The following is a 23,812-nucleotide window of genomic DNA, read 5'->3' as shown; positions in this document are numbered from 1 at the left end:
CCACTACAAAAATATAATTCCGTACTTTTTACTTGTACCGGCGGTACAAGTAACGAAAGTAAAAGTACTGCCATATATGGTTAAGGACCAGCTCAAGCCCTGCTGTTTCTCTTACATGTGACGGTTAATAAAAATTTATGTGTTTGCTCATTTTAACATATAAAAGCTGAGATGCCAATTGCTCCGGATTCTACACATTATTTTAAAAAAAGTTAGAGACTTGTAAACTAAAACTTTTAGATTTTTGGTTATTTTTGCTAACTTTTTAATAGACTCAATACGGTTGATCTAACTTTTACAAAGTGGCGTTTTATATAAGCCTTAGAATTATTTAGAAGTAGTGGCGATTATAAGAACTCCATAAATCAAGTTTACTAATTCAAGAATCATTCATAAAAACACTACCAATGGAAAATATTTATTTGCAGCCCACAGCAAGTTGACACCTCTGTTAACGATCTAAATCAGATACTTACTTTTAATTATTTTAATCTGATATAAAAAGTGAATAACAGTATTCAAAGTCTTATTATCCTACTATTAAATAAATTTGTAACAAAATAATTTGGCTACAACTTAATTTTCTACTCTGATTTTCATTAAAAATGTAATAACGTCATTTGTGTCCATGAATTTACATAAAACATAAATTAAGAAAAAAATATTAACATTACTTGAGATTCAGCAAAAATATCAGGGTTCCCACAGTCTGGAATTTTTTTTAAAGTGGTAGCAAAAGTGAGATATATCTAGATGTTATAAGCCATCAATAAATATTCAATTTAAAGGAAATATGTATGGACGCAAAAAAAATAACTCGGGATTAATTTTTTAATTCACGAATGAAAAGTAAATTTAAGCATTTTTCCGTAGTCTTAAAAAATCTTAGCTACCACTCATTTATTTTTTCAGGCCGTGGGAGCCCTGAATATGAACAATTTTTGATGAATATGAAAGATATTAAGAAGATTTTTTTAAAAGTACATAAAAGATTATATTAGCAGGGGTAATGCAAATTTTGCATGGGTAAAATGAATACCAATTTCTAAAAGTCTCAAACATGATCTTTCAGATTGTACCATCCTATTTAGGTTCAAGCCTATTTAGGTTTTGTAAAATCTTCCAAAAAATTCGCTGCTAAAAGAAAGATTGTTTACATAGAGTTAATATAGAAGTGTTTCCATTATTTTGTTTGAAAACCACCTGTAAATATAATAAAAAGTTTTTTTTTACTGTGTTCTTTATGAAAATTACTTTTGTTAACTCACTCAATATTTTTAAAATTTCTAATAATTTTTTCGTAATAAAAAATATTTTTGTATTACTCAATATTTAAACATATTCACTTGCTCTAATTAGAATTTTATACCTTTCAATATGTAAATATATTAGATTGCTGCAATTAATGCAATTTTTAATACTCATTATATTTATAAAAAAAAAGGAAAACATTTTAAGTTAGTTACTTTAAATCTAAGTTAGAAAAAAAAAAAGAGGAAGATCTCACTTACGCGAGGTCGCTGTGTCGTAACAGTTGGTCGCATGTTGAAAGATGAAACACGTAAACATAAACTGCCGACTTAATCGGTTTGGGATACATTTAAGTGTTCTTTATATTTTAAACATATGTTGACAGAATGAATCAAAAATGTTTCAGAACACCGGAACACAAAAAATGTAAGAAAACATTTTTTGTTTTGTTTCATTCATAAGAAACCGGTTGCTGATAATAAAATCTTGAGATTACTCTAAAGAAAGCACAATTCTTATCAAGACTTTTTTTTCACTAAACAGTTTAATTATGATTCTTAAATGAGAAAAAAAAGAAAGGGAAATCACTTCTCAGAAAAGTTGACGTATGCCTTAGGAGAATTCACACTTATGGCCTATTTATGTAGGCAAGTTCCGTTGTGAAATTTATGACTTACAAGTCTGAATAAGAACCATTAACACTCTTACGGATCTTGCTTTTCATCGTAACAGTTTTAATTTCTCCTATTACGATAGATATATATGAAAAATATACGAATTTTTAAAATTCGATTTTTCAGGAACTATTCGGCCGATTTCACTGCAATTTTGTATTCTGCCATGAAAAATTATATATTTTAAAATAATGTAAAAACATTTTATACCTTACAATTCAAACTTTCTCGACTATTATTGAAAAAAAAAATTATTAATATTTACTACAACTCATTTTTTGCAAAGAATTATCTTTGGATAAACGAAATTTATAATTGTGTGCAAAAGTATTTGAACTCGCTTTATAAGTTCTCAAGATATGGCGTAATGCGCAATGAGTTAAATTAACATCCAAACTTTGGATCGCTCTCCTGAGTCCTGCTTGACCAAAGTATGGGGACCATAGTTCCCAGATTGAAGCTACCCCCTATATTTTTGGGATCAGAAATCTGGATCTGTTGAAAAAAATGTATGTTTATTCAGAAAGTACGTTTTTGTATCCTGATTTCGTAAACTTAAAATATCGTTTGCATTAATCATTTCGCATATTTGAGACCCTCCCCCTTTGAACCATTAAGATTGAGTCCTAGGAAGCGAAGATCTAATCAATAGGATCAAAAGTTATTTAGGGTGATCTGTTTTTTTTAGCGCAGTGTACATTGTACCAATTTATAATTAATCTACACGATATTGATTTTTTTTTTCAATCTTTAAGAAAAGCAGCCATATTTTTTATTTCACCTAGCTATCTACCACCAAAGAGATTTATTTCTATTAATACCATTTAAATATATAATTTTGTATATTTATAATCATTGTTTTACTTATACCCATATGCATATAATCATTGTATACATATTTTCTACGCTTGCTATTCTCAGCAATAATAATATTTGGAAAAAAATAAATAATTTTGAAATTAATAAATTTTTTAAAAGTGAGGTCAGTATTAAATCCGTAAAACTAAATAGAAGGAGATGGGCAGGGCGTCTAACAAGAATAAGCTTAGAGTAAACAGCATTGAGGGTTTTTAATACGACCCCTTCCAACAAATGACCAAGAGAAAGACCCCAAAATAGATGGCTCAGGGGATAGAGCGTTCCCCTTCCAATGAGGTGAACCAGGTTCGAATCCTAGCGATGGCTGGTCGATACGAATTCTGCATCCGGCTTGCACGGACAATAATGCTGACGTAAAATATCCTCAGTGGTAGGCGGATCATTGGTTAGAGGCCCCTTGCCGTCAGGCAAACCGAAGGAGGATTTCGCAGTTTTCCTCTCCATGTGACGCAAATGCGGGTTAGTTCCATCAAAAATTCCTCACCGAAGGCAAATTTTCTTCCAATACTCGGCTCAGGAGTTCCCTTGCCTTCCGGATTGTACATATTATATATATCTGCCATATATGGTTAAGGANGTAGGTTGAAAAATTATGGTTTGAATATATATATATATATATAAAATAGATGGAAAGACTTGGTGGATGAAGACTTCATCATCCTGAAAGTGAAGAACTAGAGATCAATTTTTGGGAGTAGAGCAGACTGGAAAAGATTCTAAGGAAGGCCCAGGCCCACGAAGAGTTGTTGTGCCAATACGGCTGATGATGATTGCTTATTTTGGATGGATAAATTATGTTCGTATAAAATAATTTAATTCTTCACTGGTGAAACCTTGAAGAAAAGTTGCAATGTAAAATTCATAGGTTATTGTTAAAGATTAAGTAAGAACAGTTTTCATTCTTAGCTAAAAGTTATTTAAATAAAAACAATTTCATGAAATCTTTTTCCTATTGTTTATTATGTTATTTTTTTCTTTTGTTTTTCTACTGTAAGATACATCTTGCAAACCTCGTTAGTCATTTACAGATATCTCGCAGAATGATATAAAACTGATTTTACTCTCAATAGTTATGCATAGCAAAACTTATAATAGTTGAGGCAAATTTTCCGAAATTTTGAAAAGTACTTCAAGATATTTATTACAAAAATTAAGTACATTTTTTACTAACTAGTCATCGTGAATGCGAGTGTATCTCTGTTTTTTTACCATCCAATAACCTCGTGGTCAGAAATAGGATTTTGGAACATAAAAGATGCGAAGAAGTGGAAAAGTCTGCATGATTTGAATATTAAATACATCTAAGAATGTTTATACTTTTCATGTGTATGAATGAGAGTAAAAAAACCTCTTTCGCAAATTCACAATTATTGCGGATTACTGCACTGTATAAGTGATTTAGCTACAAAGATATTTCATTTTATTTTATAACCGTATTTGAACTAGCCGACCCAATTTCGGGCTTACGACTGCCAATGTTCAACTCCATAGCCTTGTGTTAATTTTGAATCCAATCCAGAAGACAAGGGAACTCCTGGATCAAGTATTGGTAGAAATTCACCTTCGTGGAGGACTTTTGATGGAACTAACCCGCATTCGCGTTACATGGTAAAGAAAACCACGAAAACCTCCTACGATTAGCCTGACGGCAAGGGGACTCTACCCATGATCCGTCTACCACTGAGAATATTTTTCGTCACCACTGTGGTCGGTGCAAGCCGGGTGCGGAATTAAAATTGACCAGCCATTGCTGGGATTCTAACCCGGTTCACCTCTTTGGAAGGCGAGTACTCTATCCCCTGGGCCACCACGGCCCCAAATGAGATATTGTAACATATTATAGAGATTTGAAAACTTGGAAAGAAAATAGGTATTTTGAGAAATTATTATTTATCCTAGTTTGATAAATTATGCCCGATTTGAATGCTTCATTTGTGAAACTTTGAAGAAAATGTGGCCCGTTATATTCATAAATTATTTAAGTAAGAATTTTTTTATATTCGTATCTTAAAACCATTTAAATAAAACAAATTTCCTCAAAATTTTATCCTTTTGTTTTTAATGTATTATACTTTTTGTTTTAATAATGGTTTTTAGCTGTTTATTTTCTCTCGAAAGATATTTATTGTTATGTTTAAGACACTTTAAAAGTTTGTTCAATAACTCTTTCTAAACTCATTTGTCTTTATAGTAAGTAGATAAATATATAATTTATAGTTAGAAATATATCTAGAATGTAGGTTGAAAAATTATGGTTTGAATATAGCTGAACAATAGTGTAAACTCTATTTAGAATATAGGTAGATTAATTTGTAAGTAGTAGTCAGACAGAATATCGATAGACAAATGTGTTGATTTTAATTGAAAAACAGAGAGAAAAATCTGTAAGTTATAGTTACAATATAGTTAGACAAATGCGTATCTTATATAGTTAAAAAAACATTTTTAATCAGTCCTATTCAGTTTCTGATGCACTCTTCTTACCTTCTTTTATAACCTTGACTGGTGGTGACACCAATGTGATTTTTGACGTTATTACATCCGTCTATTTTTTATTTGGGCCACCCTTATACTTTGCACCTTAGACAAATATATTTAATCAAAATCGGAATAAAATAATGACATATAAAAATTTTTTAAAAAAATAACTTTATTAATAAATTCATAACATTGTACATATTTATGTATAAAATATTTATCTGGTAAGATGCATCCACCATCAAAAGTAAACAAACATTCAGAATAAAATAAAAAATATGAACATTTTTAAAATTTTGGAATGCTTTCATAAGTCAAAATGCTTGTAAACAGCACTGGAAAAATAGACATACGAATATATGATAGTGTTTCACATGACACATTTTGAACACTTAAACAGTTCATAATGGACGGATAGTTTAGCTATAATGCATTAAAGGTACAAATTAATGAAAATGAATGACTTTAAGGACAGACTGAGTTAACTTATTAATTAAACAGCTTAGAGCAATGTAATGATAAGCTACATTTTCAAACTGTTTTTGGTAAAAAAACACTATGAAGGAATAAGATGTTTCTATTTAATGTGCTGTCATCAAATGGAAATTTAAAAGGTATTTATCTGGAAACATTACTAAGAAACAGTTTGATGTAAAAATCATTTTTTACTCCACAAACAAGAGAAAATGACAATTCATATTAACATGAAACACAGTAAAATAGAAAAAAGCCAAAGTCTTATAAAATATCTAACGCTTCAATATCTTTTCACTTCAAAGCCTCCATTATAATAAATGCAATTACTGATGACTGAACTATTTTCATTGCATTATTTTACTATAAGAACAAAGCCACAGCATGCAAAGGAAATACTTTAATATATTTTTGAAGTCCTAAAATGTTTTTCATGTTTCAATTTTGATATATCCGTCTTTTTATCATTTCTTAAGGTTCCATTATCTATTTATTATTTTTTTTAATTGAAACAGGTACTAAAAAGAAAGTGAACAAAAACTATTTTTTGAGGTGTCAACTATTGCTTAGTTGACACCTTAAAACAGTTTTGAAAACTCAAAACTTTTTCTCTTTTTCAATTTTGATGTATGAATCCTTTAATCCTTCCTTTAAGTATTACAAAAAGCTTTTTGATTGAAACTGCAAAAAAATTTCAAGTGCACCAAAATTGTAGCAGAGGGTAACCTTATGACTTTTATCCATAAACTAATTATATACTTGTTTTCAAATATTTGATTATATCTTCTCAAAAAAAGCCCAGTTTAAAATTATATCAAAGGGTAATTCAAAATTTTCAGATAAGTTCATCAGTATCATTCAAGTCTGGGGAAACAGCCTCTTTTCTGTCAATAACTTTAATGTCTTGTGGGAAATAGGCCTGAAACATAAATTTGAGTTAATCATTTGATAAAAGATATCAAACTACAAAACTATATAAAACAAAAAACAAGGAGAAAAAAAAATTCTATATTAGCAGTATAAAAAAAAAGAAGCATAAAATAAGAAGATCGCAATAATGACAAATTTCTAAGTCTCCATCAAAATGGTAATGTTAAAGACGTAATAATTGTATTTTTATAATAAATTAAAAATTTCTTCCACAATTACCAAAATTTTTTTTTTTTGCTGTTTTAGTGAGCAATATTATGCAAACAAGGTTTTAATGAATCAAGACATTTTGATTCATTTCCAGTATCAATAAAGAAAAGTAAAAAACAAATATTCTTTATTTGTAAAAATTTTAACCCCTTTTTTTTTATAAGTAATGCATGTGTGACCGCTGGCTAAGTTATCTTCCACCTAACAAAATTTTTTTTACCATTTTTAGAAGCTCTGCACACAATTTCTAATCAGTAAAAAATATCAGATTTGTTTTAATAATCTCCTTTCTCTCTCTCTTTCTCTCCAAAAAAAGGGTAAAACTATTTTAATGACGAGTGATTTGCATTAAAAGCAAGTTTTACATATGATACTCTTTAAAGAAAAAAAACAAGAAATTTTTATGTTTCATAATTTTCACTAGATGGCAGTACTTATATGGTAAAGACTCGCTTCAAAATAACATACATTTTCAAACCCGAAAAGGCGTCTTTTCTCCTAACCCTCTTCATTTCTTGACAATTTACAATTGATACTCAGGGGCTCTACCATGAGCTATCAGAAATGGAATGGAGATTCCCGACTGGAAAGTAAAACTGATAAAGTTTGGTTCTAGTAACGTTCAATATTGTAACACAAACTTGGAGATAAACATTCCCCGATAGCTGGTTCAAAAGACTTAATTGAAATTTAACCAATCACACGATTTACTTATTATTTTTTTAAGTGTGGCAACTTAAGCTTGAATAAAACAAAACTGAATAAATTTATAAGATTATGAAATTAATTTATGATATTTACATAATATTTTTTACTATTTATTGCTTTTTTATATTAATATTTGCTTTCAATAGACAAAAATATATTTATTGTAAATGCTATAACTATTATATATATATAATTTTCCTTATTAAAAGATGTCATATAATTTATCATGTATTATTCATATAATAAAATCATTTTTTCTTTAATAAATATGTTTTTAAAAAGTAGAACTTTAAAATAATGCTTATATTTTGATGCTTAAGAAAAATGTTAAGTTTTGCACCTGAGTACTGCATGTCGATAGATCATTAAATATACTTGCTCTTAAATCATGACTAATTAACACAAAGAAATCAAATTTTCTCGGAACAAAAATAAATGTTCACATAATGGTCTTTTAGAAATTAATTAATTGAATTTCAGAAAAGTTCATTAGTTTTACTTATTATTTGTAAGAATATGACTAAAGTCACTACTTTATACTTATTACTTTGTTTTATTTGTTTCACTATTAAAGTGACTGTTAATGCTGATAGTTAAATAAATATACACGCAGAAAACTGCATTAATTTGGTGATTTATTTAAAATTATTTTTCGTGATTTATACATATAAAACACTTACAAAAGTATAGTTCAAGGAGCAATTTTCACAGCTTCTATATTTATATAGTTTAATGGAAGAATAAGAATAATTTTTTGTAAAATAAATAAAAGAAGAAACAAATATTCATATCATAAATATTTTTCTAAAAATCTTTATTCTAATTATTTTTCCCATTATTCTTATTCACATCTTCTATAGTAAATAAATTGTTTTCTTCATAATACATCTCTGTAACAAATTCTGTTAACTGTGCTGCCATCTGTGCATCATATAAAGAAACATAATTTGGAATGAAGTGAAAATACTGTCGAATTAAAAATTCATCAATAGAGAATTATAAAAAAATTGATTTGGACTTCAAAAGAAATATGGCTAGGGAATATATCACAAAACAAAAAAATAGTAACAATTTTAATTTCTTAGTTAACTCTAAAAGTATCCAATGAAACAAAATGTTTCTTTTTCAATTATAGTCCTAAAAATTGTTCAAGCACGTTGTTCTTTTAGGAATATTGTTTGCAGAATAGAAAAAAATTAAGAAAATTTATCCACCTCATATCATATTTAGTCAACAAAAATCATTATTCCATGTAAGAATGAGTAAGTAGCTATCAACTAGAAAAAAAAAATCCAATTGAATTTACTGACAAGAAACAGTGTTCAGCAGGAGGTTTATGGTGCTAAAAAAGAAATTCCCGCCTCATGTGACGTTATTCCTTGATGTAGCTTCGGGTGCCAGAACCGCAAAATTAAAAAAAACTTTTTTTTAAAAAACCCCCGGTTACCCCATGTTATTTGAGTGGTGATTAGTAGGTGGTTAATGCTTGGAAGGAGCCAGGTACTCAATGCTTGAAAGGTTAAAATTAATGTTTACTGTTATCAATGACATTAATAGGTATTGCGCTTAATTTCATTTTCTTCTTGCAAAAACTTGACATGTCACGCAAACTTATTCAAACATTTCTCTTGTAGTTATTTCTACCTTTCAGAAAGTTTAAAGCTATATAATTCAACAATTTGTAGGTAAAAACATTTTATTCTAGATATTTATTTCAGATCAAAATAATTGTTCAAAATAAAAAAGAGGTAAATATGCCAGTTTATTTATTTTTTCTTAAAATTGCTATTTTAACATTAAGTATACTATTTGCTTATAATGAAAAGCATACTATAATAAATCATAAACTATCTAAGAATTCAATAACTAAAATTACTTACCTTAATGCAAATGTAGGTATTTTAGCATTGAATACAATGTACAGATGAAAGTTACTTTGCTGAAGAACATAGCACTTATTTTCCTTTAAAGACATATAAAATTCTTGAGGTTCGGAGTTCTTAAATTCAATTTCCCCATAATCAAATATTGGGCCTAAATGAATACAGACATATAAATTAGAGGAATTTTTCTCAAAAGCATGATATAAACATAAATATATGAACTTGTTATATATGGATATAGTAAATACTTATTTGTTTTTAAATAAATCTTTATTTTATCAAATATTTAATTTGAATTTTAACATTTTAATCAAAGATATATACTGATATAGTAAACACCAATTTGTTTTTAGTTAATTTTCTTTTGATTTTTTTTTATAAATTTCTTTTTAAATAAATCCTTATTTTATCAAATATTTTACTTAAATTTACTAATGTAAATTAAATAATTATTATAAAGCTTAAATGCTGTTTAATATATTTGTTTACTTACAAGTGTTATCAGCTCTTAATTTTGGATCCATATTTGGGTTTTTGTTTTTGAAATATGTGCCGATTACAAGCTTGTATAATGTTCGTATTGCTTCTTGTTGCTCTTGAAGGTTTGGAACTTTTGTTGTTTCTGATGATTCAGAAGGATCAGGTTTAAGTGGAATGAAAGAACAAACTGATTGGTTTGTCTCAGTATTAATTAAAAGTAAACTGAAAATATAAAAAAATTACATTGAATATCGAAGAAACATTTTGAAACCAATATTAACAAATGAGTTATAACTTTACAACTAAAATGAATAAGTAGAGTAAACATTTAAGAACCATAATTCACAAATAGTTTATAACTGCAAAACTTAAACGAATGGGAAAAGTAACATTTAGGAGCTACAACTAATAGATTATTTTTAACTATAAAACTTCAATGAATGAAATACATGAACAAATTACAGTTAACAAATAATTCATAACTTTAAAATTTAAAAGAATGAAAAACTAAGCATTTATGAGCTACTGTTAACAAATTATTTAAATCTTCAAATTACATTTCAAATGAATGGGAGAAGTTAACATTTAATAATTACATTTAAAGGACTACTTTTAACTTTAAAATTTAAATGAATGAAAGAAATAAACATTTATGATATAAATCCATAGTTGACAAATTATTCATCATTATAATGTTACGTGTAATGCGAGAAGTGGAAGTTTAAACTCAAACAAAATTTAATACAATGATTTAATTTAAGTAATGTACTCTTTTTTTTTCTCCTTCTTTTTTTGCCATTTTGCAACTTTAAAGAGCGTAAAATAAACCCATTAAACAGGTTTTTCCTCCTCTCTTTTATCTCCTATTCTACATTGAATGAAATTATATTTTCTTTGTTTGACTTCTCTAGTCTGAAACTTTTTATTCTGTTCCAACAAATTTATTTATCTCACTAGTTTTATTGAGGTAAACAATAACATCATCTTGGTGATATTACATATTTTTTTAATTTAACAAAATTATTTGTATATTATTTTTAAAATTAACAAAACATTACAAAATATAGTAAATGGAAAGGAGTATATTGAGAAGAAGAACTACACTAAGTATGCAAGCCATAAAAAAAGTTTGTTTGAAAAATTTTTTAACATTTAAAAAAATTGAACTGTTATTTTAAAAAAAGAAGAAAAAAATTCAAATTAATTTAACACACCAAAAAAAATTTGAAAACTACTTTTATAACTGCTTTAAAAAAAATAGATATTCCTACGATTTAGCCATTATTTCTTTTCAAATTTCATATTTTTACTACAACAATTAAATTTTTATAAACAGAATTTCTGAGACAAACCTCATTGAAATCAACCACTGTCTTTAACCTTTAAGTTCAACTACTTTCTGTTGACTAGTAGTTTTTCTGGATACAATTTAAAATTGTGAAAGTTCAACTTTGACACACCTATAGTAGTATTTCAGAACTTTTCTAAAACTAAAATTTCAAATATTCCCATGGTTACTTTCTGTAGTAAATTTATGTTCGGTTTTAATCATGTTAAAATTCTACAGGCAATTAAATTTAAATATGCATCAAGATCCATAAAAACTTTTAAACCAATATAATTTTTTTATTCAGTAACATCAATTTCCTTCTTTTATTTAGCTCACAACATTTCATATTTTAAACATCATATAATTTCATTTCTAACAATAAGGAAGTTATAATAATTGAAAAATAATTATGTTATACCTTTGAATGTTTTCATCGAATTGAAATGTGGAGGGAATGTTTCTGGGATGAAGATTAGCAATCACTTTTAATACATCAAAACACTCTCTCCAAACCTTTGGTGCCTAAAAATTTAATAAGAAAAAAAAACAATTTTAAAATAATAAAAAATAATTTGTTTGCACCTCAGTCATGAGGCATAATATAACCATAAAATTATCAATAAAATTTTTTGGAAAAATATGCTCAAAAATAGAACAGCAATGGAATAACTTATAAACAGTTTAAAACAGTCTCTTATTAATTTAAAATTAATTGCTATTTTAAAAAGGTCTACAGTTTCAAATTCTCTAGAATGATGAATTCTCTACAAACGAAGTTATTAAAAATATTTTGTTGTTAACCATATTAGATTTAAAAAAATTAGTTTGACAAAAGAAAGTAAAACTTTTAATGGATACACATCCTTTATTCTAGAAAACTTTTTGTGATATTCATGTTATAACATAAACATTTACACTAAACATAAACACAAGCAACATCATCACATAAACATTTGTTATATTCACGAAAATTTCAGACATTATTGCAGATGAGATTCAAATAAAAATATAAAGATATTTTCCTTCACCATAGTTTCAATAAAATAAAATGCATATTCAAAAATTTATTACTTTACCCAATCACCATACAGGCATGTAATAAGACATTTTATAACTATAGAAAAATCCAAATACAGTAAAACCTGTCTATAACGATACTGTAGGGACCTAAATAAAATATTGTTATAGGAAAATTATCGTTATAGACAGGCTTGAAATTTAAAAGTATGCGTTTAAAACTAATGATAAATTAAACTTCTTTTATAGGCTCCAAATGAAAATTTTACTTAGAATTATGAAACAGCACACAAGAAAAATTTACTTACAATTTTATGAATCAAAACAGAAATTANTACTTATTTTGAAATTAAGTGATTAACTTTAGAAAATCATTCAATAAGAAACAATCTTCATTTGATTTGGAGTTTCCTTGATATTTATTTAGTGCAGAGTCAGAAATAAAGTCTGTAAACATTACCCGGTAATGAACACTAGTTTGTCGTTCAATAACGTAAAGGTTTTTGAATAACAATGAAATTTCAAATATGAATTTCAAACTGGTGAGTTAATGTGAAGATAATGAGTTTTACTTCATTCAAACTAGAAATATTACCATCAAATTGCCGTTTATTCGGGTGTTTAAGTCAATATCTCAAAGCCACAAAAATCAGGGAGTCAATTTATACACCGATAATAAAGTCAGATATTCGTTGATCGCAAAATATCGATGCACATGAGATAAATATGAATAACTCTGTATCTTTTCAAAAATGATTGTTAATATGCTATAGTCCATTAATTTTACATTTTCTCTCGTAATTAGTTTTACATTTTCTCTTTGCATATAAGTGTTTCTTTCAGAAACAATGCTTTAAATTACGTTCAGAAAAAAAATTAAAATATAAAAATTTTAGATAATTTATTTGAGAGAATTTCAAAAAATATAACATAATAAAAACTTTTAAACCCTACCATACAGCCACAAATTTAAAGATTTCAGAACATCATCTTAATTGGAATCAATAATGTTAGCAGTGTCCTCATATGTATTCCACTTTGCAATAGAATCTACTTTACACTCATCAACTGAGCTCTACAAAAAATCGTATTCACCCAATACAAAGAATTCTTAATTCCACACTTTTAAAAAATTTTTACAACAACATTGATTCCACATTTGGTAATGCCTCCAGCATAATTTAACACATGAAGTCAATAGGAGCAGCACAAACAAAGCATTTGTTAATGCCTCTTTGAGGATGTGTCTCATAGCATATTTGACAGAGAGCAAATGTATCAAATCTAGAGAACAATGTGAAATATTTGTTGACTTCAGAAAATTTTGAAAAACAAATAATTTTTTATGTTTTTGGAATTTTAGAAATTTTTAAATGTGTTTTTTTTTTTTTGTTTGACTTATACCCACAACATAGGAACTGGAAATTTGCTATCTTGTAACTAAAAATAAAAGGTCGATTTATACACCAAAATATAAATACTGATATGTATTAACTTGCCAGATTATTTTTCAAATAATAATAATAACTACTAACCTCATCTTCTAAAACAGAGAGTGGAGGTTCAGCTGAGCATAAAACACAGACTTCAACATCTCTCAACAAATGTAATGTTACTAACCTATTTGTACTCTAGAAAAAATATAATAAATAAATTGATAATATATTTTATCCTGATTTAAACATAATTGGTTCTGAGCATTTAAAATTAAATTTTTTTTCTTCCTAAATCTAAAAAATCTATTTTGATGAGTTATATGGTTACTTTAAATGAGCTGACTGAAAATTAAACAAATAAATAAACAATATTTTGATTTTGCTAAAAAAAAAAGTCCATTCTTTTAACAATTGAGGGTCAAAGATAATATTAATCCTTTTTATTCAAAAAAAAATTCTTAGGAAAAATTATTAATCTTTTATTATTAATTAAAATTATTGAACTTTTCCCCAAAAAAACATTTTGGGGAAAAGTTCCTGTTTTGTATCAAAGTTCTTCTAAGAGCAGCAAAAGAAAATAATATTTAATAATCAATTTTCATTGTGTTTTAACTTAAATTATTTCAGTTATAGTCTCTATATCCATAGAAAACCAATTTCTACTAATAGTTTGGGCATTATTAAATTAAAAGTTTAGAAATAAATGAAAAGGAAAAAGTGCTATATTAACTTTTGCATACAAAACCTTAAATATTATGCAAGTTTCTGTTTAAAAAAAAGTAAGCTTCAAAGCTTAAGCTTTAAAGAGATTTAAGCTTTTAAAATAAAGCAACACTGTTTATATTATGGTGGCAGAGTGGTAGAGCTTCGAGCTCCCATGCCACAGGTCATGGGTTCTATCCTCAGGCCGGGCATGGTTAACTGAGCCTTTCATCCCTTCTGTGGGTTGATAAAATGAATACCAAGTATGCTTGGGGACTAAACACAGGGGATCCTGCATTTGGCTGACCACCCAACAGGAAGATCTACTCCTGCTCCTCAGAGCCCAAGGTAAAGGAAATTGACACAATAGGTTTTGGCCGTCTAAGGACTGTTTTTTTTTAGCAGGTTTAATTATAAGTTTATAATAATTTTTTAAAAAGTCATTATGCAATATACCTACTTTTATATTTAATACTAAATACAAAAAAAAAAAAAAATTTCCTTGAAAGCACATAAAATATTCAAAAGAATAATTAAAACAGTAAAATATCAATTATGATACAGCTAATTTTTCTAATAACTTTGAATTTATATTAATAGAAGCACAGCAAATATAGCTAGCAACTTTGTAAATAATATTATAAATAATTATAATATTGTTAAATAAGAGATAATAACAATAGAACATTTTTACTTAACAAAGATAACTTACATGAGGAGAAGAAGTGGGTAAAAAAATGACAGACTCTCTGGATAGTACTTTTGGCAAACAGTTCACGTATGCACACAACAAAACTTTTTCTTGACTAGTTAATGTCCACCATTCCTTAGAAGCTACAATCACTTTTCCTTTTATTAACAAACATCCATATAAACTGTCAGCTACATGCAAAAATTTTGTAAGGCATTCCTATGACCAGAAAAAAAATAGTGAAAGTTAGTAGTGAAAATACGTGAACTATAATGAGTTGAAAAATAGTTTAAAATAAGAATTTCTCTAAATTTAGAAAGTTTCGCTTTTAAGCAAGAGTTTTTTTAAAGAAAGTTTTAAGTCGTGTCGACTGTATCCTGTCAATTTATCAACTGATTCCAAAAAATGATTCAAATTTTCTTTTAGAAAGAACAGTTTCAATTGCTTCATAAGTAAAGAAAGTATTTGCAAGTGAAATTTAAGAAATATTTTAGCTCTGCATAACTTCACCTGTAGATATGAAATTCAGCAATATCAATTTCATAGAACAACCTATGAGTGTGAGGGAGAAATAACTATCTATATTGAACAAAGGATCAATATAAGTAGTCATTTCTTATTTCTTAGGAAAACATTCACATCCGTGAGGTAAAGAAAACTCTATTCATAGAGTACAAAAAAAAGTTATATTATTTCTAGTAATAAACTCTTCTTCTTCAATACACTATATATACATATATTCTCTTTCATTTGACTGCTGTTATGCTGCAATCATCAACACAGACCTGCCAACTTTTAATCCCTTCCATTATCATTTTTCCCAGTGGTATTAAAATGGAATTAAAACTTCAATTTTAAGCAAACAAATGCGTTGTATTTGAAAAAAATTAAGTTGACAACCATGATAGTAACGCATAATAATATATAAGCTTAAGTTTTGTAAGAATAGTGGTGATCAAAATCATTTAAAAANATTTCTTAGGAAAACATTCACATCCGTGAGGTAAAGAAAACTCTATTCATAGAGTACAAAAAAAAGTTATATTGTTTCTAGTAATAAACTCTTCTTCTTCAATACATTATATATACATATATTCTCTTTCATTTGACTGCTGTTATGCTGCAATCATCAACACTATAACAAAGCATTAAAAGAACCTACTCTTATAAAAGTAGAACTATATCTGTTTTCCTACCTGTCAGACAGGTAATATTTTCTGCTCACATTATAAATATAGAACTATGAATGATCAGTTTCCTTACCTGTCAGATGTGAAATATTTTCTGCTCACATCAAAAATATTTTTTTTCTTCAAAGAGTAATGAAATTCAAGTTCAACTTAAGCAGGTTCACATTACTTTAAAGTATTATATCTGTATACTATTTGAAGGGGAATCGAAACTTAGTTCACAAGAAGCGTGTTCATGCTAACAAAGTTTGACTATATATATAGTTAGATTGTACCCGCATACATTTTAACCACTGAGATTAAAAGTATAATATTTTCCTTTTAAAAAACAGCTGCGACCATTATTTACCTTAAAATTATTATTATAAAAAAACAATGGTAGATAAATACACAAAATAGATTATATATATTTTATTGGACATTTGAAATGTATTAAACGGAAATTCCTGAGCCATTATAAGATGTTTTCGTTCTAAAAACAAAGAAAATCATGTTATATCTTGAATATGGCACATTAAGAGTATTTTAATTTTTCCGATGCATCATAAATTACACTTACAATGAAAAAGAATTGATTATAAATTAATTATTGAAACCTTAAGTAAAGTTATGTAGAAGGTAACTCAGATTTACCATTAAAATGTGAGTTTCAGGTGCTAACATACAGTCAGTTGTTCTAGTCAAATCGCCAATATTACCCTTTTCCAAGTCTATCTGCTCCAAGAAATAATTTATCAAGCAGCTACAATTCTATAGTTAATAATAAAAAAATATTTAACAGAAATATGTAAATGATGATATAAGTTTAAGAAAATCAAAATATATGGACAGATTCCATAAACATAAAACTCATTCTTTAAGTCCAGCAACTGTGAAGAGGACACCATACCAAGGAAGAAAACTTTCCACACAAATTCTCTTTCTCCTTCATTATTAATTTAAAATTTGTAGCACAGAAAAAGTGAGTTCAAACAAACCTAGAATAAGCCATGAAGTTTCAAATACTGAAAAGAAAATTTTAAAATATGCAAATGAAAATAAATTATGAGATGATAACTTCGGAGTACGCAATGAAGAAGTTCTCTTCTGGTAATAAAGGTCATTTGTTTGCATTTTAATATATTGAAGCATTTTTTTCAGCTATTGAATCTTCATAACTTACTCAAGGTTTGCCTGAACTTACTTTTTTTTACTTTTAAATTAGTTATGAAGGAGAGAGAGAATTTTTGATTAAACTTGTTTTCCGTCGTATGGCATGATCTTAAGCTGTTTCAAATAAATCAAAGTCTGCAATATTCATGATTTTTTAAAAATATTTTTTTATAACATTTGCCAACCATAGTTTAATTAAATATACTAATAATACTTAATATTATTTATAAACAATAATAAAATTAAAGTCATTTACATTTCTAATTTAAAATTATTGTAAACTAATCACTTACATTAATGCTTTTATTCAACATCAACACCTCATAAATTTATAAAGATAGAGATCCAATTTGTCAGTTAGACATTAGAATAATAATTTAAATCAGAATAAATTACCTATAAATCAGAAAATATTTTTTAAAAAAATCTCTTTTTCTAAATTACTCTTGAAACAACAATTTTTTACTTATTTATTTACTCTACATATAAGTAGTTAGGGATGTAATGCTTGTAATGGACACTTATTACATACATTCATTTTTTTTTATTTTATTTTATAAATGTCGTTTAACAGCTGACCCAATTTTGAGTTTAGAACTACCAATGTTCCACTTTGTAGCTTTGTAATTTTACACCAAATTTAGAAGACAAGGGAACTGGATCAAGAATTGGAAGAAACGTGCCCATGTATAGGATTTTTTTGATGGAACTAACCAGTATTTGTGTTACATGGAGAGGAGAACCACAAAAACATCCCACGGTTAGCCCGACTCTGACCAATGATCCCTCTGCCACTGAGGATATTTTATGTCAGTCCTATGGTTGGTGCAAAATTTGTATTCACCAATCATCACTGGAATTCAAACCAAGGTCGTCTCATTGGGAAATGAACGCTCTTTCCCCTGAGCCATTACAGCTCGCTTATTACATATATGTAATAAGATTTAAAAGCATTCATATTTTATTAAAATGGTTATGATTGACTTATATTTAATATTTTTGCATTTTTAATATTTGTCATGAATAATATTTTATATATAATATAATGGCAAATTAGCTTTACATACAGCCAAAAGAAGGTAAAAAATTTAAAAGCTTTGCAATTTTCTTCCCCATTTAGTCTCTTTTCCTTTTACTCTATTTTGACCAACAAATAATTATTTACATACATTACTCCATCTCATTATTTTTCTGTAAAAACATTTAATATCAATAAAATTAGACTTTAACAAAATCACCACAAAATGCATTTATAAATACTGTATAAAAATATTTCTGACTTAAATCAATGTTTTGTTCTTTTAAAACAATCAGGTGATTTAAATAAGTGTTTTTTTATATTTAAAATCAAATTATTCAAATCCCAAAAAATTAATGGCCACGTTGCAACAAACCTTTAAATATTTTTTAGATTATTATTCTTTTCACCTAAAAAGAACTTGAATAACTAAATTAGCATTAAGAACATGTTTGAAAAATATTGTATCAGATGTAACCTTACTGTTAATGCTTTTTGAAGTCTCATTACTTCCCCTTGTTTCAGGATCAAGTCAAATCCAATAATCATAGCAATTGCAGCAAACATATTATCCAACAGGTTTGACATATGACAGTCATGAAAGCTATCATTTTTCGTAATTAAAATTAAAACAAGCCTATGGAAGAATAAAAAATAAAAAAATTAACCAATTTTATAACAAAATAAAAAAATTAATAAAAATTTTTTTTTTAAGCTTTTTAATTCATGCAGCATTATTAGACAGAATTTAATGAACATCAAGCAAACTGAAGAAAGAAAAAAAAAAATGTTTTTTTAGTAAGTTTAAATGTGTAATTAGTAAGTTTAAATGTCTAATAAAATGTGTAATTAAGCACACATTATAATTTTCATTTAATCTAATATTTTTAAATCTACTCCTAACAGCAGACATGAGATTAAAGAAAAAGAGAAAAAGAACAAAATATATACATAAGAATGCATTTGTAAAAGAATGAAGAATACAATTTTTGTACAACAAAATTATTAACTTATGAAATAATTTTGTATATTTCAAATGTTTAAATGCTGTTTTATAGAGTAATTACTATCAAAATTATTCTATTACTTCATATTACTAATGATTTACAATAAATTTGATGAATTTTTAACAAGAACATGTCTGCCAACTTTTATACACTTTTCATAATAATAGTCTAAAAATTCGTTATAATCATATAACAGTGTAACAAGAACTGGTAAAATTTAAAAAAAAAAAAATTTCTCTCTACAAGTGTAATTCAAATGTCACTTCATTACCATTTCATTTGGATAAAATCATTACTGGAAAGATCATAGCAAGAATGATTTGTTACTAAAATAAATACAAGTCAGCCCTGTGGCAGAATTTTTTCGAGCTTTCTAATTTTTCAAGTTTTAACTAAAAATTAAATTATAATCCAAAAATAAAACTGTTAATGAAAAACTAATGATAGAAACCACAATTTAATCAGCACAACACATAACTTAACAAAAAATAATTTTCACAGCATTAATATTTTCCTTTTAAAGTGTTCCGATTAGGTGGTCAGCCGAACGCGAAACCCTCAGTACTCATTTATCAACCCACTGAAAGAATGAAAGGCTGAGTCAAACTTGCCCGGCCCGAGGATGATTAAGAGTAAAAGCTAGATATAAAAGCTAGATATAGCTTCTACAATTTCATGAATTTTTTTTAGAGAAATAAATTTTTCTGCTGTTTAAGTAACAATATTGTATGAAAATGAAAGATGTTTCTGCTATTTTCTGGTAACAATACAGGAAAGCGAAAACCAAACATCAATTCCTGCTTTCAATTTTCACCTCTAATTTTTATAAAGCAATGAGTGTGAGACCACTGGCTAAGTTTTATGGCCGAACAATGGGAAAGTTCTTCTTCTATTTTTAGAAATTCTGTCACATACTTCAAAAGTATGCATTCTTTGTTAACCACGTACCGATCATGCCTCCTTATTTTCCTTTTTGGCAACTTACAACTAAAATGAACATTTTGTGTAATTGATGGCATCAACAGTAATTGCAATTCATTATATTTTCTGCATGCAAAATTTTGTTACAATTTGGAAGCTTGTTACTCTAACGCTTCTGTTAGAAACGTCTTCTTTTCACGTACAGACAACTTAATTCAGTCTAAAATCTGTAGAAAATAGCAGTCTACCTTAAATATATAACTTAAAGTTCAAAATAAAGGAGAAAGTGGTAAACTATTATAAGTAAAAATCTGTTTCAAATTTTCAATATTTTTGCTGCTATTTTAACATTAAATATGAGTATTTACTTATAACGATAGATAGCTATATCTATCGTTATAAGATAGTCGCTATAAGATAGCTATAACGACAAAATCGTCTGCTATTATGAACAGTCTTTGCAACAGGCTTTCACTGTATTTCTTCAATTTTAATATAATTCTGGGATGAAATGCAAAATTTATAAATACAAACCTTTTATGGTATTCCCTCCATAAAATTTTTTCCTCGGGAGTTATAGCTCTCTTTAATTCTGCATCTTGCAAGCGGGAATACATGTGAATTCCATTCAGAGCCCCAACTGTAGCAAAGGGCAGTTTCTAAAAACAATTCAAAAATTTTAGTTTTTATAATTTATAACTATGAGGCACTTTAAAAATGAACAAGGAATAAAAAATAACATTAGTATGTTTTCAGTCTGATTTAATGCAAACGATTATCAGGTTAAAGTCCTTGTAAGATGAGAAATAAATAAATTTCAAGGGAACTAACTGGATACTTTCTTAAGCATTTCTAAAATGTACTCGAAAATCAAACTAAACCTTTTTCGATTATTATACAGAATATTCATTTATTATCACAAAAACACTGCACAAACGGAAAGTTTTAAGTAAAAGGAAGAAAAATAAATGCATCTAATATTTTCACACAATAATATCAAGACATTTTATGATATAAAATGAATCAAATAATTGAAATAATCCTCTTTTTTAATGTTTATTATTTTAAAGTTTATTTACAATATTCCGATATTTCTATATGAATCTATTTGCACCAATTAAAATCGCTAAGACATAATAAGGGTATTAAACTTGCACATTTTTTTTTTTAATCTGTACAGGTTTGCCTCTTCTGTTAGATTTCTTTTTAATTTTTCCATAGACTACTGCCCAAAAGTCACCAAAACTTGGCATTTATTTAGGTATTTGATATGCCATGAAATAAATGCTAAAAGTCACCAAAACTTGGCATTTATTTAGGTACAAGTATAGATACAGAAATCTTCTCAGAACAAAACTACTTTTAATAAAAACTTCATTAATTAAAGAGAAAATTAGGGAAGATCCCCGAGGCAGAATCATGGCCCCACGGCGACATTGTAGCAGAACATTATCGAGTTCTTGCAGAAAGATTTTTCTTTTGGGAAGTAAAAGTGCTTTTCTTTTCTGTATAAATTTTTTTTCTATTTTTTCCTGCAGTTATTACTACTGATGTCCACATAACTTTTTAAATCTGATATTTTTAATACGATATTATTTATTACAACAACTGAATCTCAAAATTAAAACACGGATTCAGTAACCCCTTTTTGAAGAGTCCGATTCTCATGGTTTCGCCGTCGATCTTCTTTTCAGTGGTTACTGCTATAGATTTCCCGTTCTTTTTTTTTTTTAATGTAATGAATTAAAAAATGCAAAAAAGGAAATAATTAGTGTGTTATCTTCCTACGAAGTGCGAGAAAAACGCCCATAATATTAGAATAAAAAAATATTACATATTCAATTAAAAAAATAATTTTATTTGATCCGATTTTTTTAAAAATTATTTTTAAGTTACCTCTTCTGTTACTTTAAATAAGTACCATATATTCCGGCGCATAACGCGCCCCGTCGCATAACGCGCCCCGGCGTATAACGCGCACCCATAATTTCTAATAACTTTCTTTAAATTTTAAGATATACTCTTCGTATAACACACACGAAAATTTGGATTGTACATGTGCAATATCTCGTCTAGTATCAATAGATAACCAGAAAGCCTTTTAGTGTGGGACATGTTTAGGTCCCACCTTACAGATAATACAAAAAAATTGTTGAAAGAATGTAATACCGATATGGCAGTTATTCCGGGCGGAATGACACTATTAGTTCAGCCATTGGACGTATGCTTAAACAAACCATTTAAAGCCAATTTAAAAAAACCAGTGGNTACATTACTTTCGTTTTAAAAAAAATTACATCGCTTGCATTAAGTAAAAAAATATTATTTAAAATATAAAAAACATATGTAAGTAGGTAATAAAGAATAATGGAACCAACCGACTTAATCTCTCCTGTAGATTGTTGAAAAATTGGTACACCGCCATCAGCTGTAACAACAGCAAAGTAAGCCATTTTAGAATTTTTTTAAGCGTAAGTCAATTAATTAACATATATATTACAGCAGAATTACAAAATCTTCGGCACACTAACGGGAATCTAAGAATCTGGATTCTGAAAACGTAAATAACTGTTTTGAATATTAAATTTCTCCTTATATCACCACAAAATATGTTAATTTGAGAGGAATTTCTTCGATCAAAAATTTATCAGAAAAAATACAATGATAAACATCTAAACGGTTAATTAACATGCTAACTACAAAGGAGAAATTGTTGACAAAAGAACTAATGAAGCGAAAAGTAAACAAGAATGAAATAATAATAAGTTCTCCCATTTGATTTCATGTCGAAAGCAATAAGCGCTTTAGTCTAACTTGTAAGAAATTTCTAAATCTTCGAACAGCGAACACAGATCAAGCATGCGCGAATCACATTTGCATTCACGGAGGATCGTACGTGCGATTCCAATTCATTGAAAAAAGAGTAAATTAGTAACGTTTAGATAATAAGCTTATCATTAAAAAATCTTAATTGACAACGATACTTTTTTCGGTGTACTATATGACAACTTAGAAAATTAAAATTACGTAGATGTGCAGAAAATTTGCAGAGAGTAAGAAACTTGTAAAAAAAGAGTCTGTCCACTTTAGAGTTCTTAGAAACGCAACTAAGCAGTTTAAATTCGACGTTCTTAAAAAGTCATTCCAATTTATGAGCTTGACATAAATTTTTTCTAAAACTTCAATTAGTTGGAAATAGTAATTATTAACTTCAGTGTTTTTTTCCGACAATTTCTCATACTGTTTCACATTAAATAAAATTCTCTAGTCTACTACTGAAAAAAATTTAATAAATTTTTATTGAGATCATTTTTATTTAATGAGCTTAGGTTAATATCATCTGTCCGTCTAATTAATCAAGGGAAAATTTTATATAATAAA

General features: G+C 27.4%; 1 protein-coding gene across 2 annotated transcripts; it reads right to left on the bottom strand.

The window, feature by feature from the left end:
• Nucleotides 1-5,435: 5,435 nt before the first annotated feature.
• On the bottom strand, nt 5,436-23,184 carry LOC107447596 (fuzzy planar cell polarity protein-like protein). Of its 2 annotated transcripts, XM_043054349.2 has the most exons (10): nt 22,810-23,184; nt 20,966-21,090; nt 18,987-19,140; nt 16,967-17,083; nt 15,165-15,362; nt 13,850-13,945; nt 11,716-11,819; nt 9,981-10,189; nt 9,485-9,638; nt 5,436-6,675 (listed from the first exon to the last, which is right to left on the bottom strand). In XM_043054349.2, exons 1-10 carry the CDS (start codon nt 22,882-22,884, stop codon nt 6,615-6,617), a joined length of 1,293 nt encoding a protein of 430 aa, XP_042910283.1. In that variant the 5' UTR covers nt 22,885-23,184; the 3' UTR covers nt 5,436-6,614. The 2 variants fall into 2 exon arrangements, with proteins under 2 accessions (XP_042910283.1, XP_042910284.1); XM_043054350.2 differs by lacking the exon at nt 16,967-17,083 and having other exon boundaries at nt 6,332-6,675; nt 22,810-23,024.
• Nucleotides 23,185-23,812: the final 628 nt, after the last annotated feature.

This window comes from Parasteatoda tepidariorum, chromosome 10 (assembly GCF_043381705.1).
Source record: "Parasteatoda tepidariorum isolate YZ-2023 chromosome 10, CAS_Ptep_4.0, whole genome shotgun sequence".
Lineage (NCBI taxonomy): Eukaryota > Metazoa > Arthropoda > Arachnida > Araneae > Theridiidae > Parasteatoda > Parasteatoda tepidariorum.
This window is presented reverse-complemented; position numbering and strand designations above follow the sequence as displayed.

Coding starts and splice junctions, on each gene's coding strand:
- LOC107447596 (XM_043054349.2), bottom strand. CDS start 22,884: ATGGCTTACTTTGCTGTTGTTACAGCTGATGGCGGTGTACCAATTTTT. Junction 9,639..9,980: donor ATTAAGAGCTGATAACACTT/GTAAGTAAACAA, acceptor GTATTCATTTAG/GCCCAATATTTGATTATGGG. Junction 6,676..9,484: donor ATACCTACATTTGCATTAAG/GTAAGTAATTTT, acceptor TTTATGTTTCAG/GCCTATTTCCCACAAGACAT.